The 19,840-nt window shown below is 32.0% G+C and overlaps 1 protein-coding gene across 2 annotated transcripts; it reads right to left on the reverse strand.

The window, feature by feature from the left end:
• Positions 1-33: 33 nt before the first annotated feature.
• Positions 34-13,115, reverse strand: LOC107031372 (non-lysosomal glucosylceramidase). 2 transcript variants are annotated; one of them, XM_015232711.2, is made up of 18 exons: positions 12,178-13,115; positions 11,482-11,592; positions 11,315-11,371; positions 11,123-11,199; positions 10,664-10,763; positions 9,594-9,667; positions 8,882-8,982; positions 8,689-8,792; positions 7,973-8,026; positions 7,818-7,873; positions 7,689-7,727; positions 6,552-6,690; positions 6,167-6,351; positions 5,742-5,809; positions 5,579-5,651; positions 4,384-4,445; positions 2,401-3,580; positions 34-801 (listed from the first exon to the last, which is right to left on the reverse strand). In XM_015232711.2, the coding sequence occupies exons 1-18, from the start codon at positions 12,256-12,258 to the stop codon at positions 552-554; spliced, it is 2,811 nt and encodes a 936-aa protein (XP_015088197.1). In that variant the 5' UTR covers positions 12,259-13,115; the 3' UTR covers positions 34-551. The 2 variants fall into 2 exon arrangements, with proteins under 2 accessions (XP_015088197.1, XP_027775444.1); XM_027919643.1 differs by lacking the exons at positions 9,594-9,667; positions 10,664-10,763; positions 11,123-11,199; ... (1 more) ...; positions 11,482-11,592; positions 12,178-13,115 and adding an exon at positions 9,146-9,326 and having other exon boundaries at positions 82-801.
• Between the last annotated feature and the right edge of the window lie 6,725 nt (positions 13,116-19,840).

Raw genomic sequence — 19,840 nt, forward strand, 5'->3', positions numbered from 1 at the left:
AAGACACCACTTCGTGGCATTTCTCGGAATATGTGTTGTATCAAAAACTCATTAAAAGGTATACAAGTCTGTTAACTACAATCAGAGAAATCATTAATTAGAACAAAATTGTGCTCTATGAACAGAAAATATTTCAGCTCCATACTAATAACATCCTATACAAACTGACTTTCTTGCAGATTGACTACACCAAACTTGAGGACCCGTCTCAACCCGAAGCACGTCCACTTCGCACCGTTTCAGCTCAAAATTATAAAGAACTTAGTTTCACTAGTATACCAATGCACCCAGATATCACATGGATCTTGTAATATACACACATACACATCAGAGATGTGTACTTACAAAGTTGAGACTCATCGATAAGGAACCACCAGATTATCATACCAGCTTTCGTCATTATATCTCTATCAAGTCAAGTACTGCAGATCTCTTTATAGCCCTTTTTGTCAAGAGATTAGCCAGACAGCGACTTTTCACTGTCTCCCCTAGACGCGGAAGAAAGGAATGAATTTCTACAAAAGGTTAAAACCTATGAACTGGATTGACTCTTAGCAAGAACAGCTGAAGATAGAATTGTTAAAACATTTTGCTTTTTTGACTATTTTCTGGACACCTGTCTCCTGAGGAGTGTGGGGTTTCACTTGAATTCTGTCCATTATATTGACCTTAGGGGCATCAAGGATTGTCTTAGGCATCGATAACGCCCATTGCATGCCCCAAATTGAGAGAGGCCTCATATATATCAGAGATCGAAAATGTCCATCAGTAGTCCAACCTTCGGGTGTTTGAAATGAGTATCTGCATGATAAACGGAAAGATGAAGACACACAAGAAATCCAAAGAGACAAAATTCTATTGCTATCTTCTATGTTGGCAAGTAAATCAAGACGCAAACCAAAAATGCATATGCTTGAACTGGGTGAGAAGTGCTTGAGGTAACGTAGATACCATAAAATGGATTTTCTTTTATCTTCAACATAATAGTTCCACCATTTATGGGATACACACTTTTATTTGACTAAAGATGCGATGAAAAGGCTGCAAGTCCAGCGCTACACCAATTGACCGTATTTGTTTTTAAACTTTTCAAGTCTTTTATGGAAGGACCAACAATTCATCAACAAGGAAATGCAGGAGGCAAAACATTACTAAGTATATAAAGTAAGACTCTAGCAATTGCAAGAAATAAATAAAACAACAAGAAGTCACTTGATGTGAATATTGATCTAGAAGAAGAATGGGCATATACAAGTAAGATGTCCTGCCTAGCCTTCTTTATTTATGTTTACTGCTCTGTTAATGTTGCTCCCTTTTCTAAAAAGAATAACCGAGAAACACCCTGCAAGTTAGATGCCTCGATCCAGTAGGCCGCCTCGATCCAGTAGGCCGACGGTTTGAAACTCAAGGCCGTAGAGGCCAGCACTTTTACGCACACCCACCTATACATCAGGCTTCAGACACCTAGCATGTTTCGTACTCATGACGCTCTACCTACACACCTATGTTTCTTCCTCGCCATTGAACCCAAATCCTGTGGGCTCTACTAACTCTGCTCTCTTTTATTTACTTCTTGTTTGATAATGCTTACTGCTACTCAATTCTTAAAACGTATGCTCCATTTCTAGTCCCCTATACCTTTATGTTTCTCCTCTGTATTTTATGGTCTCTGCTAAACTTTTTTCTTCTTGGTCTCCCTATATTTTTTTTTAAAAAAAAACTGTTGGGACTTCTTCAAGGGACAGTGGTGGACAGATGCAGGTTTCAATTATACAAGGCTATCAATTAAAGAAAGCACTTTCGGTACGGCACACTCCATATAATTTGTTGGTGATGAGGTATCCGAGATTTGAACATCTTTCCATTGAATGGATAACTCTGTGCATGCCTTAGAAGGTTATACTCATCGTGTTGGTAATTTTTACAAGATCGGATAAAATGCAGCATAGTTTTTTCTGTTTATGTAACAAATTACTTGATATGTTATGGATACATAAAAAGAAATTATACTGTTCTATATCAAGATAACATGGTATGCGTACCAAATCATGAAATTATGTTTTATGTGATCACTTTCTAACTATCAGTGTGTCCTCTAGGCTCTAGCTATACTTTTTAAGCAAATTATGTTACAGTACTTATCACTTCTTGAAGCAGTGTCTCCTATGCTTCAAACATTTAGGTGTTCAAGTCTGATGTCATGTTGATAAACAAGGATCTTACAGAACGTGATTGTTTTTGGGGAATTGCCTAATTTTTACTTGTATATCGTCCAGCTATTTATAAATACAAAACGTGATTGTTTTGGGGGAATTGCCTAATTTTTACTTGTATATCGTCCAGCTATTAATAAGGCAAAGTTCACTAAATGATGCAAGGGAAAAATGACAAGTGACGTACCCATAGCCATCCTCTGACCAGCCTGCCGTGAATATGCCTTCAGCTGTATTGAATGCCTGTTCCTCCATACCAGCATGAAGCATGGTGGCAGCCACACCATATGTGACACCAGTCCATATCTCACGAGATTGCATGCAAGTATCATCCACCTTTCCATTTGGATGCATTCCATTTACTGCTCCCATTCTGCCTCCACGAACTTTCATGACATTGAAGTCGTAAATCTTTTGAAGAGTACTCTTGATCTTTACAGCATCAAAGAGATCAGGCAAGCCAGAAGATGCCATATACCACTGACCAGCTAGCTGATCAGCCTGGATTGACTTACTGTTACTACTAGAACCACTGTCATAGTTAAAATATGAGCCATTCCATAATTTTTCCTCATATACTGTCTTGGCTTTTATCAATTTGCCTTTGCATTTTTCTGCAAAGGCATAGTCGCCCACGTGCATGGCCATCGCAGCTGCAGCTTGAAGAGCAGCAAGCCATAAACCACCGCAGTAAGCACTTATTCCATGAACCGTCCATGTATCATATGTTTGATCAGGGAAACCATCATTTTCAATTAGACAATCATTGTCGTGATCAAATTGATCCATATACTCAATTGCAGCACATACAGAAGGCCAGACGTCTGTAGCAAAGGAAAAATCTCCAGTTGCAGCAAAGTCCCTATAGACCTGAAGCACAAATTTTGGATTGAGGTCCTTCCATTTACTAGTATCATGTATGTTATAGGCATTCATTTCGTGCCAAGGATCATGCATTCCAAGATCATGAGGAATAGCGCCCCTGGGCTTCCGTATTCCCCAATTACCCTCTGCCAGAAACTTCACTTTTCTCCCATCTTCACATAAGACGGCTTTGGCAAATTCCCGCTGAATGCTGAGCTCAATTTTAGGAAATAAAGCAAGAAGCGCAAACGAGGCATAGAAGTGCACATCATATGTACACCACATAATATATTCTACTCCTTCCAAATATAGAAACCTACCCACATCATCACTGTCAGTACTTGACCCTGATAACTTATCAGAACTTGACAACTGGATGTCTTCCCCATAACCATTATATGCAGTCTGCTCCACTTGTACACCATTTTTAATCGATTTAACTTTAGTTACTTCCGGTCTCCCTGTTCTGGCACTAACCGAGTCTGAAGAAGGAACACCAGAGTCTGCAAAAGTGAGAGTAAAGAAAAAATCACCATAGTGATTTAAAGATCACAACTCTCTCACAGGTAGAGCTTTTGTATTGAGATATCTGAATTCAGCTGAGTACAATAACATTGTGACATTTTAAGGACAGAGGTGTATACAAGATTTTGAGATGATGAGTGCATTATTACGAAAAGGTGGATCTAAGATATAAATTTGATCGGTATAATATTTAGGCTCTCATCACTGAAAACCATTGAAAATTTAAAATTATAAGTCCAAAATTATGTTTATCTATCCAAACCACTTAGAGAGGCGTTACCCAATTTTAGAAAGGAAAACGAAACAAGATTAAATAAAAGATTCAAATTTCTAGTCTCACCACCCAATCATCATCGCATGCTATTATATGATGCTTCAAGTGTGGGTTCACACATCTATATTAAATATTTATTTAAACAATACAACACTACTATATATGATTGCAGGAGGAGAGCATGGGTTCACGTGAACCCGGTGCCCCCCTCCTAGATACGCCTCTGTTTAAGGACAGCATATGATGCTGCAGACTTATAGAATAATGTCATTCGGGGTTCAACAGAATAACAAAAGAGAACGGAAGAAGCAATCACATGTCTTCCCTCAACCCACAATAACTTCTAATCACCTGTGTTGGATAGGAATCGCACCCCAATCATCCATTCAGTTCCAATAGGTGTTTTAAGTGTGGAGAAATGAGAGATTCGATATAGCACTTACAGTTCAGGATTCATTCAAGAATTTAAGACAATAGCAAGTGTAGAATGAATGAAAAGATGAATACCAATCCAAACTGTTCCACCAGCCACCAGAAAATACAGCTCGTTAAACAGCGTAAACTTGTACCTGTAAATATCAGAGTTTTAACACCTCAACACTCGCACCAGACAACATACGTTCACCTCAACACTCACATGAGACATACATATTTTGACCGCTGTGTGAATAGAGCGTATACAACTGTAATGTTCAGCTACAACTCCCAAAAATGTTAAAAGAAATACAATGAAACCAAACTCTGTAGATAACCCAAAAACAAACAAGCAGCCAATAACTAGAAGAAAGAGTGAAAAGAACAGTACAAAAGTAAGAGAACAACAACTACGCTGCCAAGCTAGTAGGTGTCGGCTATACAAATCCTCACTAATCATGTTTCTCCATTTAAACTCATCTGAGGCCACTAATATACGAATAAAATAAGTAGTACTAGAAAAAAAGTCCTATATACTGAAGGCTAAAGAAGTCCTAACAAGTTTGGGACTTGAAGTAAATATACTAACATGACAAAGAACATTCTCAACTAATTGGTATCGCCTACATTTTTTTTCCTTCCCTTGAGCTGCTTTCACTAATTCTGCATGGGATGCCAAGAGGAAAGAATAACTACTTTCAAATCGTTATTATACATCCACTTCATGTTCAGAAAAAAATAAGAAGAAAAAACTGGTGACATCGGTTCTCCCTCAATATGCTTCATCTGTCCCATTCCATGTCTGACCATACAAATGACATGTATCAAAATCAAATACTAACATTATGGTCAACATAGTATGCACTAGCATGCATTTTTTGAATCTCCCTCTGAACTCCACGTACTCTGCTTGACGTCAAGATAACACTGACGAACAATTTGTTCTGTAGTTTATATATAAATCATAAGATGTTGTTGGACGACTTCATTTATGCACAATATAATTGTTTCATGGACAGCTGATATGTGAGAAGTTGAACCTTCCAAAAGAAGGAACACAGAGAGAAAGGAGTTGATACATATTGTGTGACAAAATCTTGGTAGTGAACTCTATACATAATTGGATGTACGAAGTGTTGGTAAGTCCTAAAGATCTTATCGCAAAAAGTTGTGTGTGTTAACTTTATGTTAACCTTCCTTTCTCAAATTATTCTCATGCTCATAATGATAACTAACACAAAAAAGCATAATGCTATTACCACAATTGCAAAACTCTATCAATACTTACCATTCCGGTAGCTTATTATCATTAAGGATAGGATTTTGCCATTTCTCAATTTCTTCTTCCCACAACTTATAATCTGATCAATGTAAAAGAACAGTAATGCCAACAATTAGTAAGTACAACTAAGAAAACAAACAGGAATCTAAGAAGAACAGAAGATACTCACTTGTCAATGAATGATGAACCAAATCGACAGCAGCCCTTTCTGAGGTTCCATAAAACCTTGTGTACCGCCTGTAACAAACCCCCACACCCAAGAGAAGGAAAGTAAAAGAAAAAAAAGAATAAGACGAGCATCCTCTAACAGATACTTTTGAGGAAAACTTAATACCTTGACAAATTTGACTATATAGCTTGACAAACTAAAATATGATAAACTCCTGATATAATGAGGATGGACATTTTTTACTTGTTGCCTATTCAACTCCTTATGTTGTTACGTTTTTGAGGATAAGGGGACCACATTATGATCAAGTTCTTAGACAAGGTAAAATTGCATTAGTCACAAAGAACCTAAATTTTAACAATATGGGACCACAATCGAGTGTACGTCCAACATCCAAGAAGAGTAACCCATGCATGAGATCTTACCTATAGTATGACTTCCCTTTCATGAATTTAACTTGAGGAGATGACCAAGCAACAGCGAATGCCACGGTACATTTTCCATGTGGTTCAACCCATGCAGCTGCAGAAACAGCAGCACAATGTGTTTCCCCAGGTGATGATGGCATGCTTGGTCCTTTGCTGGAGTTCTCTCGATCAAAGTGCCCATCCTTAAAAAAAGATAAGGTAGCCATGAGAACATTGTATAGTGCCCAAAAAGAACTCCTGCTTCAGAAATTTTACCCCATATGGACTGATGCAGGACTGGTCTCCAGACAGATAAAAAGTAAGCATGATAATGGACCATCAAATCAAGGTTAAATAATGCACCGGGAAGTCTCAACTATCAGAATATAGTTTAAGCAATTACCTGCACCATTTTACCCCACATATCCTTTGCTGTTACACAGCTTCCCTCAGTCAGGCCGAAACAGGGTAAAACAGTTACACTGACATTCTGGGTTTCGCATGCAGCTACAGCGAAAGTAACAGGAGGATTTTCTTTTGTCCTGCAGTCCAGCCAACGACATATCTATCAGCACGACACTCAAAATTTCAAATCATAGATATGGGTTCACAAAAGAGAAAACAAAACCTCAACCATGATGATGGAATAAAAGACGTTTCCCTTTTGTAATGACCATGGATGTCATTATCCCAAGAGGGACACTTTAAAGAAAGGTCAATAACAGTTACTAGCAGTTAATACATGTTTAGGATTTTGAATCTAGTCTTCTCCTCAACTAAAAGCAACTCCCGAACGTCAAAAGCAGAAAAGCAGATAATCACACTAGTACAATAATATGCAATATCAAGCAGTAGCTTGCTAAAATCAGAAAGAAAATATAAGCTTGTCCTCTTAACCTTTTGCTCTACTCAAAGTTCAGTCTGGTACGGATTTATTGATAAAACTGTACACAGACATCCACTTGCCGCTTTGAGCTCAAGTCACGTGCTTCAAGCCTCACAGTGGATGAATGCCTCATTAAAGCAAGTGTTCAAATGAGAAATCTTTTAAAGTCCCTTGTATCTCATATGGTGAGAGGAAAATAGTTTAATCCAAAGGTAATAACATTCTCTAATCGTAAAAGTTTGTACATTAAAAGAAAAATAATGGATGATTATACTGTAATGACTGAAAAATTAAGGCCTGTCCCTTACTATTTTAACAGCCGCTATTCAGTTTTAGAGAAGGAAACAGCAAAGACTGAAGACTTGAGAGCCCAGATATATAAAGATACTTTGACTGTGCTATGAACATATTCTCCAATGTAATGCTAGATTATTTGTTTACTTGACTAATCTAATCGTAAGTATTCAAGAGGAAAGACATATTTAGTGTCTCTGGAAGTTGTTTATAACTGTTAACCTCTACAGATACACAATTCTCTTTTTCACTTATCCAGTGACAGCCTTCCCTTGACTTCCACAGACTACAAAACTGAAAATACCGAGGAACATCTGCAAACCAACCGTCATATCTAGCTAATAAGGTTTGATGACTTGCTTGTGATGTAGGAGTACGCCAGAGACTCCGTCTTCACCTCTGTCAAAAGGAAGATAAAGAAGAGTTGGAAACCAATGGCAAAACCGCAAATATATGGAAGATGATTGATAATAAATGATAAACACTCACATAAATGGTTCGTTCACGTGATCTCCTGATAGGTGTGAGACACCACCAATTGAATTCTGTACAAAACAAATTATTGTGACTAAATATTGAATAACCCCATGTTTTTTAACTGAAGGGGGCAAAATAGAAACAATCAGAAGAGCGGAGCCACTAACCGTCCATGTAAAAAGAAGGCTAACTTGTGCTCTTTCCTTCCCAGTGTTCCTCAACTGCCAAAGAGACAAAAGGAAAGATGCTAAATCAAGTCCCTTGGATCGAGCTTAATGCTGATCATATTAGGTAAATATCACTTCATTGATTTCCAAATGACTTCCGACTCTATACATTGACTTCAGCATGTCTGCATGTCAAATTTTATGGATTCTAAAAATGTCGAGAAACAGTAACAAATATGTTCACTTTTCCTTAAATAACATTATAGACTCTCTTGCAAAGAGAAACAGTTACTGGTGAATGAAGAACACACAAATAATGATTATGGCTTTCATAATCTGAGCATTGAAAACAGCACTTTGAAAATATTGATACACATGAACCATTTTTTTAATGAAAATCTGTGTGAATCGTTCACATGACTTCAGGTTCCACCACAATACAAGATCTTCATAAATGAATAGCTCGTGCTGCAAAGTTGAATTTAGCTACTACAGTAGTCTTTCAATTTAAGATGATGCAATAGATGTATGAATTATATTACCGGGAAAAGGGAAATCATGCATCATTAGAATGACATTTTTTTCTTTCATAAAAAAAAGACATTTTTTTTATGAATTCATTAAATGACAGTTCTTCATTAGATCAAAGTATCACATTGTTCAAGAGAACGAGAAGCAGAATTTGAAAGGTCATCTAGCAGAACAAGTACGCATACAGTGTAAACAAAAACTGATGTAGGAAGACTGCTCTCGCTGTAGTCATGTGGGATGAACGGTGATATTTGACGACAAGAAACTTTCAGTTCTGGATCTGGTTCACCTGAATATGAAAGAAAAATCAAAATGCCATCTATAGAAACTCAAGTCAACATATCAGATAAATTAATACTTCAGATAATAAGTACATACCATCATATACCGTCCAAGCCCGAGGAAAGAGTGCATGATATGTAGAATGCTGTCCACTCAGATTCCAGCCCCATGATGATATACCATGATCACTAGCCTTCCTGTAAGATGGACATCACAGACATGAGAATCTTCAGTTTTTACATTTTCCTCTTTTTCTATTCTCTCTTATGTAAATAGAATTCATGTATCAAGTCGAGGTGTTTTGGAATGATTTTAACAAGAGAAGCTCATTTACTTCATCATGAATAAATCAATTCACACCTCATTTAAAAACAGTAGACCTCCTGTACACATTAGCAAAAAAGCCACTGGAACTCAACATAAGCATACCACCAGTTACTTTTGAATCAGTCGTGTATGAAGAGTAGTAACAGAATGGCATCAAAGGTACTTTTTTCTTTCGTTTTTCTCTCTTCCAGAAAAATTTCAGCAAGTTGGTTGTCCATCAGCTATTGAACTTCCTCTTATTTCAACAGGAGACTCATTTTTTTATTTTTTAATTCCACGGATCTACTGATGTGGCTAATGTATGCAAGAAATGGAGAAAATATATTAGAAATGGAAGCAAGATGGATGTTAAGGAACATCCCTACTCCACCCCACCCTATCCCATCTCCACCCCGAAAAAATAATTTATAATAATGAAAGAAGAAATCTACTATCAGTTGGCATGGAATTGAAATTACTCTTCAGAAACTTAGTTCCTTACCCTAGCCCTTCATGTTCTCCCGGAGATAAAACGGATGCATACTTTTTGTTTCCTCCGTCCCGAGATATGAATATCTGCATTATTAAAGAAGAATCATGATAAACTAAGCATTACCATCATATATCCAAGACAAAAGGAATCATGATAACTTAACTGCTTTAGTCACACATTCAACACAACAGTCTTCCCAAGCAACATATCACAAGCCTTGTTACAACTATATACTTGAAAGCTTATCGAGATACAAAACTATTAACTCTATCAAATGCATATACCCGTTCTATAAAACCAACTGGATTAGCTCGACCCAACTCACAAATCCGTGTCAGTTGTTTAATTCAAAGACCCCCAATGGCATGTGCTAATTCCATTTAAAGGACGGGCATTTTTAATCCTAAAACTAAAGTTAATGGCAAGTGGGATCCAATAGGTGGAAGGACGCCTTTGAAAAGTCATTTCTAATATGTCAAGGGCATTTCTGACTCTTTCTTGTTTAATTGTCATCAGATAACCCATTTATTCTCTTTTCTTGGTTGATTTTTCTAATGAGGTAAGTTATTTGGTGACGGGGAATATTAACACTAACTTTCAAGACTACTCATGAAAAGAGTTAAATATTCCTTACAAAATAATGATCATAAACACTATCTTTTTCCTGTAACCAAGAAATCAGTTGTATTAAAAATAAAGACATCGTGTATGATGGCTCCATCCAACTAACCTTCTCCACTTCAACACAAGATTTAGTTCTACTGGCATTGCACTAATGAAGTACGCCTACCGCACATCCCATGTTTGTAACTTTGCTACTGAACCAATGCCCAAGGGCTAAAACATGATATACATGTGTACAGAACCTATGAAGAAATGACATTTTTTGTTGCATGATAAGTATGCTTCATCTTAGATCCAGAGTTTCTGATTGTTTACTATGAAAAGAAAAAGATAAAAGTGGCATGACTGTAGCTCACACTCATGGTTCCTCATTCGTAAAAAGAAGAAAACAGCAATCAAATTATCCAAATAAAGATATTTACTGAAAGATATAAAGTTGAAGGAACGAGCATTACTGAGAACTGATTGGACATGATTGGAGAAGTTTCACATGTTCCGGGAAGAATTTGAAAGTGCTTAAACTCGCCTCTAAAGCCTCTGGATATGCTGCCGCTCCTGTGATATTATAGGTTTGATACCTCATCAGATCAATAAAAAGAATTCCAATATGCTAGTTAGTAACACAGAGATTAGTTACAGGAAACCTATGTATTATTTTCTGCAGGGTTCAGTTATTCATTCATGTATTAGTTATTTCATCATCTATCCGGCAAAACATAATGCATAGACTCTCTTATAACTTATTCATGTATTAGTTATGCGGATTTCTAAATTACAAACCAAACATTGTATTAGGTGTGTTGAAATTTATACATACCAAAAGAATACTACCAAACATATTGTCACTTATGCAAGATCTGATACATGAACATTTTAGCTCTTAACAAACTACCAAACGACCCGTATACACTTACCCCATCCCTCCAAGTGGAACACCCTGAGATGCTGATGGTTTGCAGCGTTCTCGTGTAAAGGGATCAATTGGAGCTCGCTGCACATGTAAGAAAATGGTAAGACCTTGCTTAAATCCCTTAACTTACAAAACTAGTTCTAAGCATAAATTTATTCTTGTGTTACAATAAATGAGATGAGATTGAGAAAGTTACCCTTCCATAGGACGCTTCTTCCCTTACATATGACCATAACCGTATACCAAGCCGAACCTAAATTATGAAAAAATAAACAAAAATTACAAGACAAAACAACAAGTCAAAATCGAGGAGAATATTCCAATCTGACAATGGTGCTAAAAGCCTAGCAAAGACTTGCTTACCATTTTTATTGCCTCTGTGAATGTGACACTAAATTCTTTTAACTTGCTAGCACGGCTGTTTAGTTTCCTTCTCCATGCTTGAGATGGTGGTGCAGCACTATCAAAATCAAACTGCAGCAAGCAAATACAAGTGAGATCATAACACTATAAAAGAATTGAACATCACAAAAGTGAAATATCCCAGTGGAGGCAAAAAGCACTAGATGATTTATTCTCCCTCTTCAATCCTTTGTGGACACCACAATTACCCAAAAAAAAACACTAACTTATGAAAAACAAAAGAAACTAAAGGATAGAAAAATGGAGTTATGCTTGCAGAGTTGCAGGACCAACATCAAGACATCAAAAGCAAAAATGATTCAGTTCATTACAACTTCAGACATCCTTAACAACATTTTCCTTGAGCCAAGGGTTTATCGAAAACAACCCCTCTATCTCTATCTTCTCCGAGATAGAGGTAAGGTCGGTGTACACTATACCATTTCCGGACCTTATTTGTGGGATCATACCAGGTATGTTGTTATTGTTGTTCTTAGGTAAGACTTTTTGCTTTTGAAAGTCAGCAAATATTCAACAATCATATTCAACTGGTCCCATACATTTTCCCCATGACATAAAACAACAAAACTAAGTTCATTACAAACAAAATAACAGAACTCAAGTAGTAAGATAACAACAATCAAGACAACAACTTACCAATTGCAAAGTTGCTTTAGTGATATACTCCTCAGGTGGCCATGAGTTCTTCCTATAATGAAACAAAGTACCACTCACCATTTTATTCCAACTCTATAAACCTCTCACCACCCCCTTTAACCACTCAAAATCCAATCTTTCTCCAATCAAAAGACCCTCAAAACCATTAACCAAATCCCCATATACACAAAACACCAAAATCTCTTGCCTCTCTCTTCAACAGAACACCAAACAGTCCCTTAACCCCAAAAAAGCAGGAAAAAAAAAACTTTAGTTCAATTCTCCCACCACCCTTTAACCACTCAAAATCCAATCTTTCTCCAATCAAAAGACCCTCAAAACCATTTACCAAATCCCCACATACAGAAAACACCAAAATCTATTCTCTCCCTCTCTTCAGCAGAACACCAAACAGTGCCTTAACCCCAAAAAAAGAGTGGGTTCAATTCTCCCACCAATCTCCTCTTTCAACTACTACACTACAAAACTTAGATCAAACTCACTTTGATCCCAAATTTCAAACAGAGCAAACACAAAAACCAAAACTTGGGTATTATAAAGATTGGATTTTTTTTACCCAAAATCCAATTTTGACAATATATCAAAAGAAATAACCAAAGAATACTTTCTGGGGGTTTCAATTCTTGGGTTTTATTGTATTCTTTTTCTATATATACCCTCTCCTCCTCTTCTTTTGGGTGGTTTTTGTTGAAAAAAGTGTTGAGTATTGAGAGGATCCAACACCTGTAAACCAGAAATTCTGCAACTGTATCAAACAGTTGCCAAGTGTATCATCAAAGTAATATAAATTTGGGTCTTCTTGTTATGTAAAATGTATATAATGTAATGCTCTTATTACACTTTTTTGTTGATATGTGTAGAGAGAGAGAGGAGAGAAGAGATGATTGCAGAAAAAGAAAGTTAAATTCAGAATTTTTAATTGTACAAGATAATGATGTGATATGAGAATTTATTTATTTTTTAATTCGATATCCGATATTTATATTAATTTAGATTTGTATTGTGTATGGCTTTATTAAAAAGAAAATATTTCCTACAAAGGACATTACTGTATATCTAAAACATAATCCTAAAAAGTCTGTATAAATGTTTTCTGCGAACGACATTACCATATCTAAAACTAAGCCCTAAAAAGTCTATATAAGTGTTTTCTACGAACTGATATTACTATAGCTAAAACTCAACCTCAAAAAGTCTAAATAAGTGTTTATTAAAAACGACTTTTCTATATCTAAAACTCCATCAACTACACTATATTCATTTGATTAAAAAAGTTGATTTTGTGATGGCTGTAAAATCACTTTTTAGAAAGGTCTAAATAATTTAAAGTCAATTATTAATCAAAACTATTATTCCTATTATTAATATTATTATGAAAATAAGTATTGATAAACATTTATTTAGTAAAAAAAGAAGATGAAGTTAATATCCTCTTTTAAGTTCAATTAGCATCATCAAATAAAGATAGAGATAACACTCGTCACGTTTAAATTTAGGTCATTAATGACATACGAAAAATTGTAAAAGTAGCTAACTAGAGAATAAATATTATCATTATATGATGTGAGAGGCGATATTAAAATTTAAATTTATGATAATTAAAGGCAAAATTAATTTTTATAAATTTTAATTTAGGTCATAAAAATTAATTAATCGACCAAATTAAATGAATATCAATAGTTAAATTGAGATATATAAAAATTATTCTTACATATGGAATTCGTTATTAAAAATTATAATTAGTTTAAAGTATCTTTAATCTATCTAAATTACAAATTATTTTATTCAAATAAATAAAAAATCATATTTTTGTAGTATAATTAAGTCACCTAAAAGATTCTAGAATTCAAATAGATGTCTTTTAGTAAAACAACTTCATTTGTGTTCTAGAATACTTAACCATGGAGAATAATAAAGAGACAATTAATTTATTTATTTATTGAAAAAATACCCTTATCAATTAGAAAATATTATATATTTTTAAAAATATTTTTAATTTGATAAAATAAATAAGTATATTCAAATATTTTTTTTTATTGGAATCAAGTAAAATATTTACTAATATTTTTTTAAAAGTAGAAAGTGGGTCCCATAATGATGAATATTATATGCCATCAAGATTGAAGGAGTAATTAATTATAATTAGAAAGAACATAGTTGGCCAAAAGTACTTTTGACAATGAACGGCCATCCATTTTGAACACACAATTTTAATTTAAAACACTAATTTGTTATAGAAAATTAATTTTAATTCTAATAAAAAATATTTATATTGCAATTGATGTTACTTTATACCAGATTCACCAAAAATAACTAATATGTACATTAATTTGATAATCATAAAATATCTAAATAAAATAAAATATAATCATAACTAATATGTACATTATTTTAATTGATATTGTCATCTTCACTTTTAATTTTGAAAATTTGTTAACGATATACGATGATATCTATGAAGAGATTATTTTTGCAAAAATTAGTAAATTGACAGTGATGCTAATATTAGTAATAATAGATAATGAAAATGACAATCGAATAAGAAATTTTATATTATAACTTTATTCATATATCGAATGTTTTGTAAATATTGTTAACTTTACGATGATGAGGAGAAAATAATTTTGCCAATAATTTGAGTGTAATACTAATATATTAATACTAATTGGCATTTGAAAATGACAGTTAAATAAGAAATAAATAAAACTAAATTTTGTGCTAAACCCTCAAATCATCTAATCAAATGACTTCTAAGTACATAACATGTATCTTTCAAAATACTATGTTTTTTATTTACCTAATTATAGTTAATTAATTTATGACTTAAAAATAGTAAATTTATTATTTTACAACTATTTTATTTGATATGTTTTCAATTTTACTTTTGTAAAGAGAAAAAACATATGTTTCAATTAAAAAAAATTGCATTTTTTTATTTGATTTATCGAAATTTAAACTACATCAAATCATAACGTTTTTTTTTAAAAGTTGAAATCAAACAAATTTACGTGGTAATTGATAAAGATTTTCATCTTAGATTCTTGTTTTTGAAACATGCAAAAAAAAAAATTGTACGATATAAATATTTTATTATTGTAATATTAATTGTATAACTCAAATATCATACGAAAATAAAAATATCATGTATCTAGATGATTTTGTTTATTTCTGGATGATTACTAGTCTTTAACTTGAATTAAAAATAAATGATAAAAGAATCAGCCTTGGCAGGCCATTAATTTTCCTAGTCAAAATTTGAATAATTTATTATCAGTTGATTTTTGTAAATTTTTAAAATGTCTAATTTTGCAAATTGTAAGGCTTTGGTTATATTTAATATTGTGAAAGATAAGTGGATGATTTAAAATTTCAATTTTATATAATTTTAGAATATTGATGATTTCAAATGATAATAAATGAGTTTAAAATTTAATATATATATATATATATATATATATATATATTATAATTTAATTATGTTGCTCAAGTAAAAGTTATTTGATTTGGTTAAATTTATACTCAAATATCTTCTGACTCTACCTTCGATAAAAATATTAAACCATTAAATATATATTTATACGAATTTATGAGTTTGTAGAGTAATTTTAAATTAACTTTTGGACTTAAACCATACATGTTTCTGTTAATAAAGCATTATTAGTCTACGAATCAATATTAATCAACTTTGTAAAATTCAACTTAGCAGTCAAGAATTTGAGGATCTGACTATTTTCTTTCTTTTCTTTTTTTGGTTAAAAAAAAATAAATAAATATAATTGAAAATAAGTCAATCTAATAATTAAAAAAATTGAAAATTGCACCAATTGTAAAGTAACATTCCATATTGAATTGAGAAAAAAGATTATTCTATTTCCTACCAGAATTCATGCCTAATTATGGCTACTTATAGTAATCTTAACTTTTTAGGAGATGCTTTTATGGAATATTTTGAAATTTTGATGAATTTAAATTCGTTATTTTTTAAAATGATTTCTTTAATATTTCAAATCCGATAATAATATAGTAAAATGTGGTTATTTTTCTTTAAATCATGAGTTTGGTAGTAGTCACGAAGCCACCTTATAGTTAGGGGTTCATCTGAATCTATTTGGATAGATAATCATATTATTTATACATAGTTAAAATAATTTTTTAGGTACATATAGTAGATATTAAACCCTTTCGACTATTTCGTGTGTCTATTCCTTCAAAATTTAGACCCTTAATTAAAAATTCTAATATGTCACTGATTGATAGGAAGCTTCCCCAAATGAGACTTTATACTACACGAATTGAAAATAGTCAGACTCCATATAACGATTGAACCCGAAATGTCTAATTTGCGTAAATTTTTTATTTTAGATAAAGTAGGTAATTTTCCTAAAAATCATATGAGAAGTTGGTCTATTTGCAATTACCATTAAAATGAATATTTTTTCCCCTTACACTATACTTTCTTTCTTTTTTGTCAAAAAGAGAAACACCATTACTCTTAAGCAACAAATTTGAGCTTTTGAATTATATATTTCTCATTAATTTGTTATTAGAGTGAATATCAAGATTTGCGGTTTAATGATTGATGAAAATTTTACATATAATAAGTTTCAGTTTTTTTCTCTTTATTTTCCTTATGTCTAATATTAAAAGAATAATATATATTTATGGTTATCTATATATGCTAGACAATCCAAAAATAAATTATTCTTTTATATATATTATAGAACAATTTTGAATTTAGTTATAAGCTGAATATATAGAGGAGTAAATAAAATTTATATTTAATTTTCTTTATATATATCATAGTCAAATTCAATTATATCACTATATTCTTTTTCTTTTATATTATAAAATTTGTGATATAAGAGAACAAACATTATTGAAGCAAACACAAACTTTCCAAATTTTGGCATTTTGTTGTCATCTTGCATCTGTTTTTCCCCTTTCCCCTTTTAATTAATTTTTGTATTTTACTTTATGGTGGTAGGCAGGAGCGGAGCTATCTGTACGAAGGAGTTTCAGCGAAAAATTATATTATTTATATATGGTAATATAAGTTTATATGTATATGTATAGATGTCAGACCCTCGAACTCTCTTTAACTATCTATTTACTGACTCGTTTAAAAATTATTTGAATTGAAATGAATCTGAAAGGTAGTTTATAATTAATGTTGCATGCGGTTAAGTTGTTGTAATTAATTTTAATATTTGATCTACTTTATTATACTTAGTTCATATTAATTTTATGTTATTTCTTTCATTTTTCTTTGAACTATCGTCCTAAGAGAATGATGAATATCAAATTCACGTCAGTGAGACGATTGAAATTTTTTTTACTCCTTTCAATTATATAGACATGTATAATATTTTTGTTAATAAAATATTTCATTGATAGATTAGTGAAATTAATTAATATTTCATAATCATAATTAAAAACATGCCGAATATGTTAAGTTAGTAGTCATGTCACATGTCAAAAGTCTTTACAATAAGATCATAGTTTCTAAGACACACATTTCACTTTTTAAAAAAATAAAAATATGACCTTCATCAATTTATAATTAGTTACGAAAATTCATCGATACAATTTTAAATTTTTTAATATAATATTTTTCATATTTTACGAATAATGATCATTATTTTGCTATGTTGTAAGTTTAGCGTTGGCTATAGAGGTAAAGCTTGATCCAAGAAATGTTGGAGAAAGGTAATTTGATAGAATATGATCATATAGTTATGTTGATTAGGGATATATGACCTTAGATAGGAGGTTACGAAAGGGTAGAGGATTAGTTAATAGTAATGTGTTATCTCGCTAGTCCTTCCATACTAATAGTAGTAGTAGTAGTGCTTCATGTGATTCGAAGCCAATCACTATGTATTGCAAAAAAGTCGTATGTGTACTTGTGTAATCTTGAATCGATAAATCTTTTATTGGAGATGAGAGAAAGGAAGAGAATACATTTTATGTAGTACTAGTCGTAGTTGGTGGTTTATATATCAAAAACAAATATATAAAACAATTATCTTTATACGATTAGAGAAAATTACAAAGAAGAAACAAATTACAAAGAGTAATCTCGAGGAATATGAACAGCTAGCTAGTTCAGGGATTAAATCCGAAAATTTGGCTTAAGAGAAAATTATAGAGAGAAGCTGACAATCTTATTATCAATCAATGAATGAATGTCAATGACCAACGCGTGCGTCAATGATATATGATATCAGAGTCAAATTCAATTATATCACTATGTTATTTGTATCGTAAAATTTTTTGTGATATAAAGATAACAAACATTATTGAAGCAAACACAACTTTTTTCACAAACTTTGGCATTTTGTTGTCTTTCAATTTTTTAAATTTCTAGCACTATCTTTTAATTAATTTTTGTATTTTATATTATGGTGGTAGGGCAATTAGGTGTGGTTTGGAACCTATTCATGTATATAAGAATCTTAAGAGCAACGTAACCTATTTATAGTATAGTTTCTTAATCTATAAAATATTTAATTAGAGATTTCAAGTTACATGAAAAGTAAAGAAAAATAATGTCTTCAAAAGCAAATTTTGTAATGTATAAGTTTAAATTAATTAAATCCTAATATTAATACAGAAGACTAATAAAAAGAAAATATAAGAAATCATTTTAATACAATCTAGGGAGTTTTTTTTAAATGGTTTATTCCATACACAATTCTACACTATTACACAATGGTTTAAAATTATCATTCCTATAATTACACACTAAATATGATGACGTATAATTTTAAAAATATTAACAAAGTTGTAAAGCAAAAAAATAAATTAAAATAAACATTGTGAAAAAAGTATTAAGAAAAAAAATTCCACTTGATATTTTATTGGAAATATAGTATATAATAGCAAATTATTAATTCAAATTAAATGTTATGACTATAGTTTACTTTATTTTCAATTCGCAACTATTGTTTCATATAATTTGATATAGCAACTTCTCCCAGCAAAATGACAAGAAAATGACTGCTTCTTCGGCTATGGTTATAAAACTAGCGGGATTCAGAAATAGAGTATACAATTAAATAGCGTTTGCTTCAGGCATATAGCCGTATATAAAAAAAGAAAGAAAAAAACTCATGAATTTTCTTATACATATACAAATTCAACTAATAAAATTTTTATTATTTTATATATATAAAAGCACAACAAAAAGAACATACACCATTATGTTGTGGTTCTGTTTTGTATAAAGCGAGAGGAAAATGTATATACACATGCAAAAACATATATTTTCTTTCTATATAAGTATAATTATACAATATACAAACATTTTACTTTGATTAAATTGTATACAAATGCAAATTTTATACAAATATTGCAACAAAACAGGCCAGCGAATTATACAATTGCAGCAAAATAGGCCAGCGAATTTACAATTGCAGCAAAATATGCTAGCAAATTATATAATTGTATATGTATAGCGAATAATACATTTATGTGTTTGATATGGAGCGCAAATATGTAAACTTTGCTATAGCATATATATATATATATATATATATATATATGATTTTTTTTGTTTACTATATGTGAAAGTTACACTATATCATTTTGCAAAATTTCATAGATTTGTTTAAAAAGAAATTATTAGAAAAAAAGAAAAGAG

The sequence above is a fragment of the Solanum pennellii genome, chromosome 9 (assembly GCF_001406875.1).
Source record: "Solanum pennellii chromosome 9, SPENNV200".
NCBI lineage: Eukaryota > Viridiplantae > Streptophyta > Magnoliopsida > Solanales > Solanaceae > Solanum > Solanum pennellii.

Coding starts and splice junctions, on each gene's coding strand:
- LOC107031372 (XM_015232711.2), bottom strand. CDS start 12,258: ATGGTGAGTGGTACTTTGTTTCATTATAGGAAGAACTCATGGCCACCT. Junction 11,200..11,314: donor AAGAAGCGTCCTATGGAAGG/GTAACTTTCTCA, acceptor TTACATGTGCAG/CGAGCTCCAATTGATCCCTT. Junction 7,874..7,972: donor GCCTTCTTTTTACATGGACG/GTTAGTGGCTCC, acceptor TGTTTTGTACAG/AATTCAATTGGTGGTGTCTC.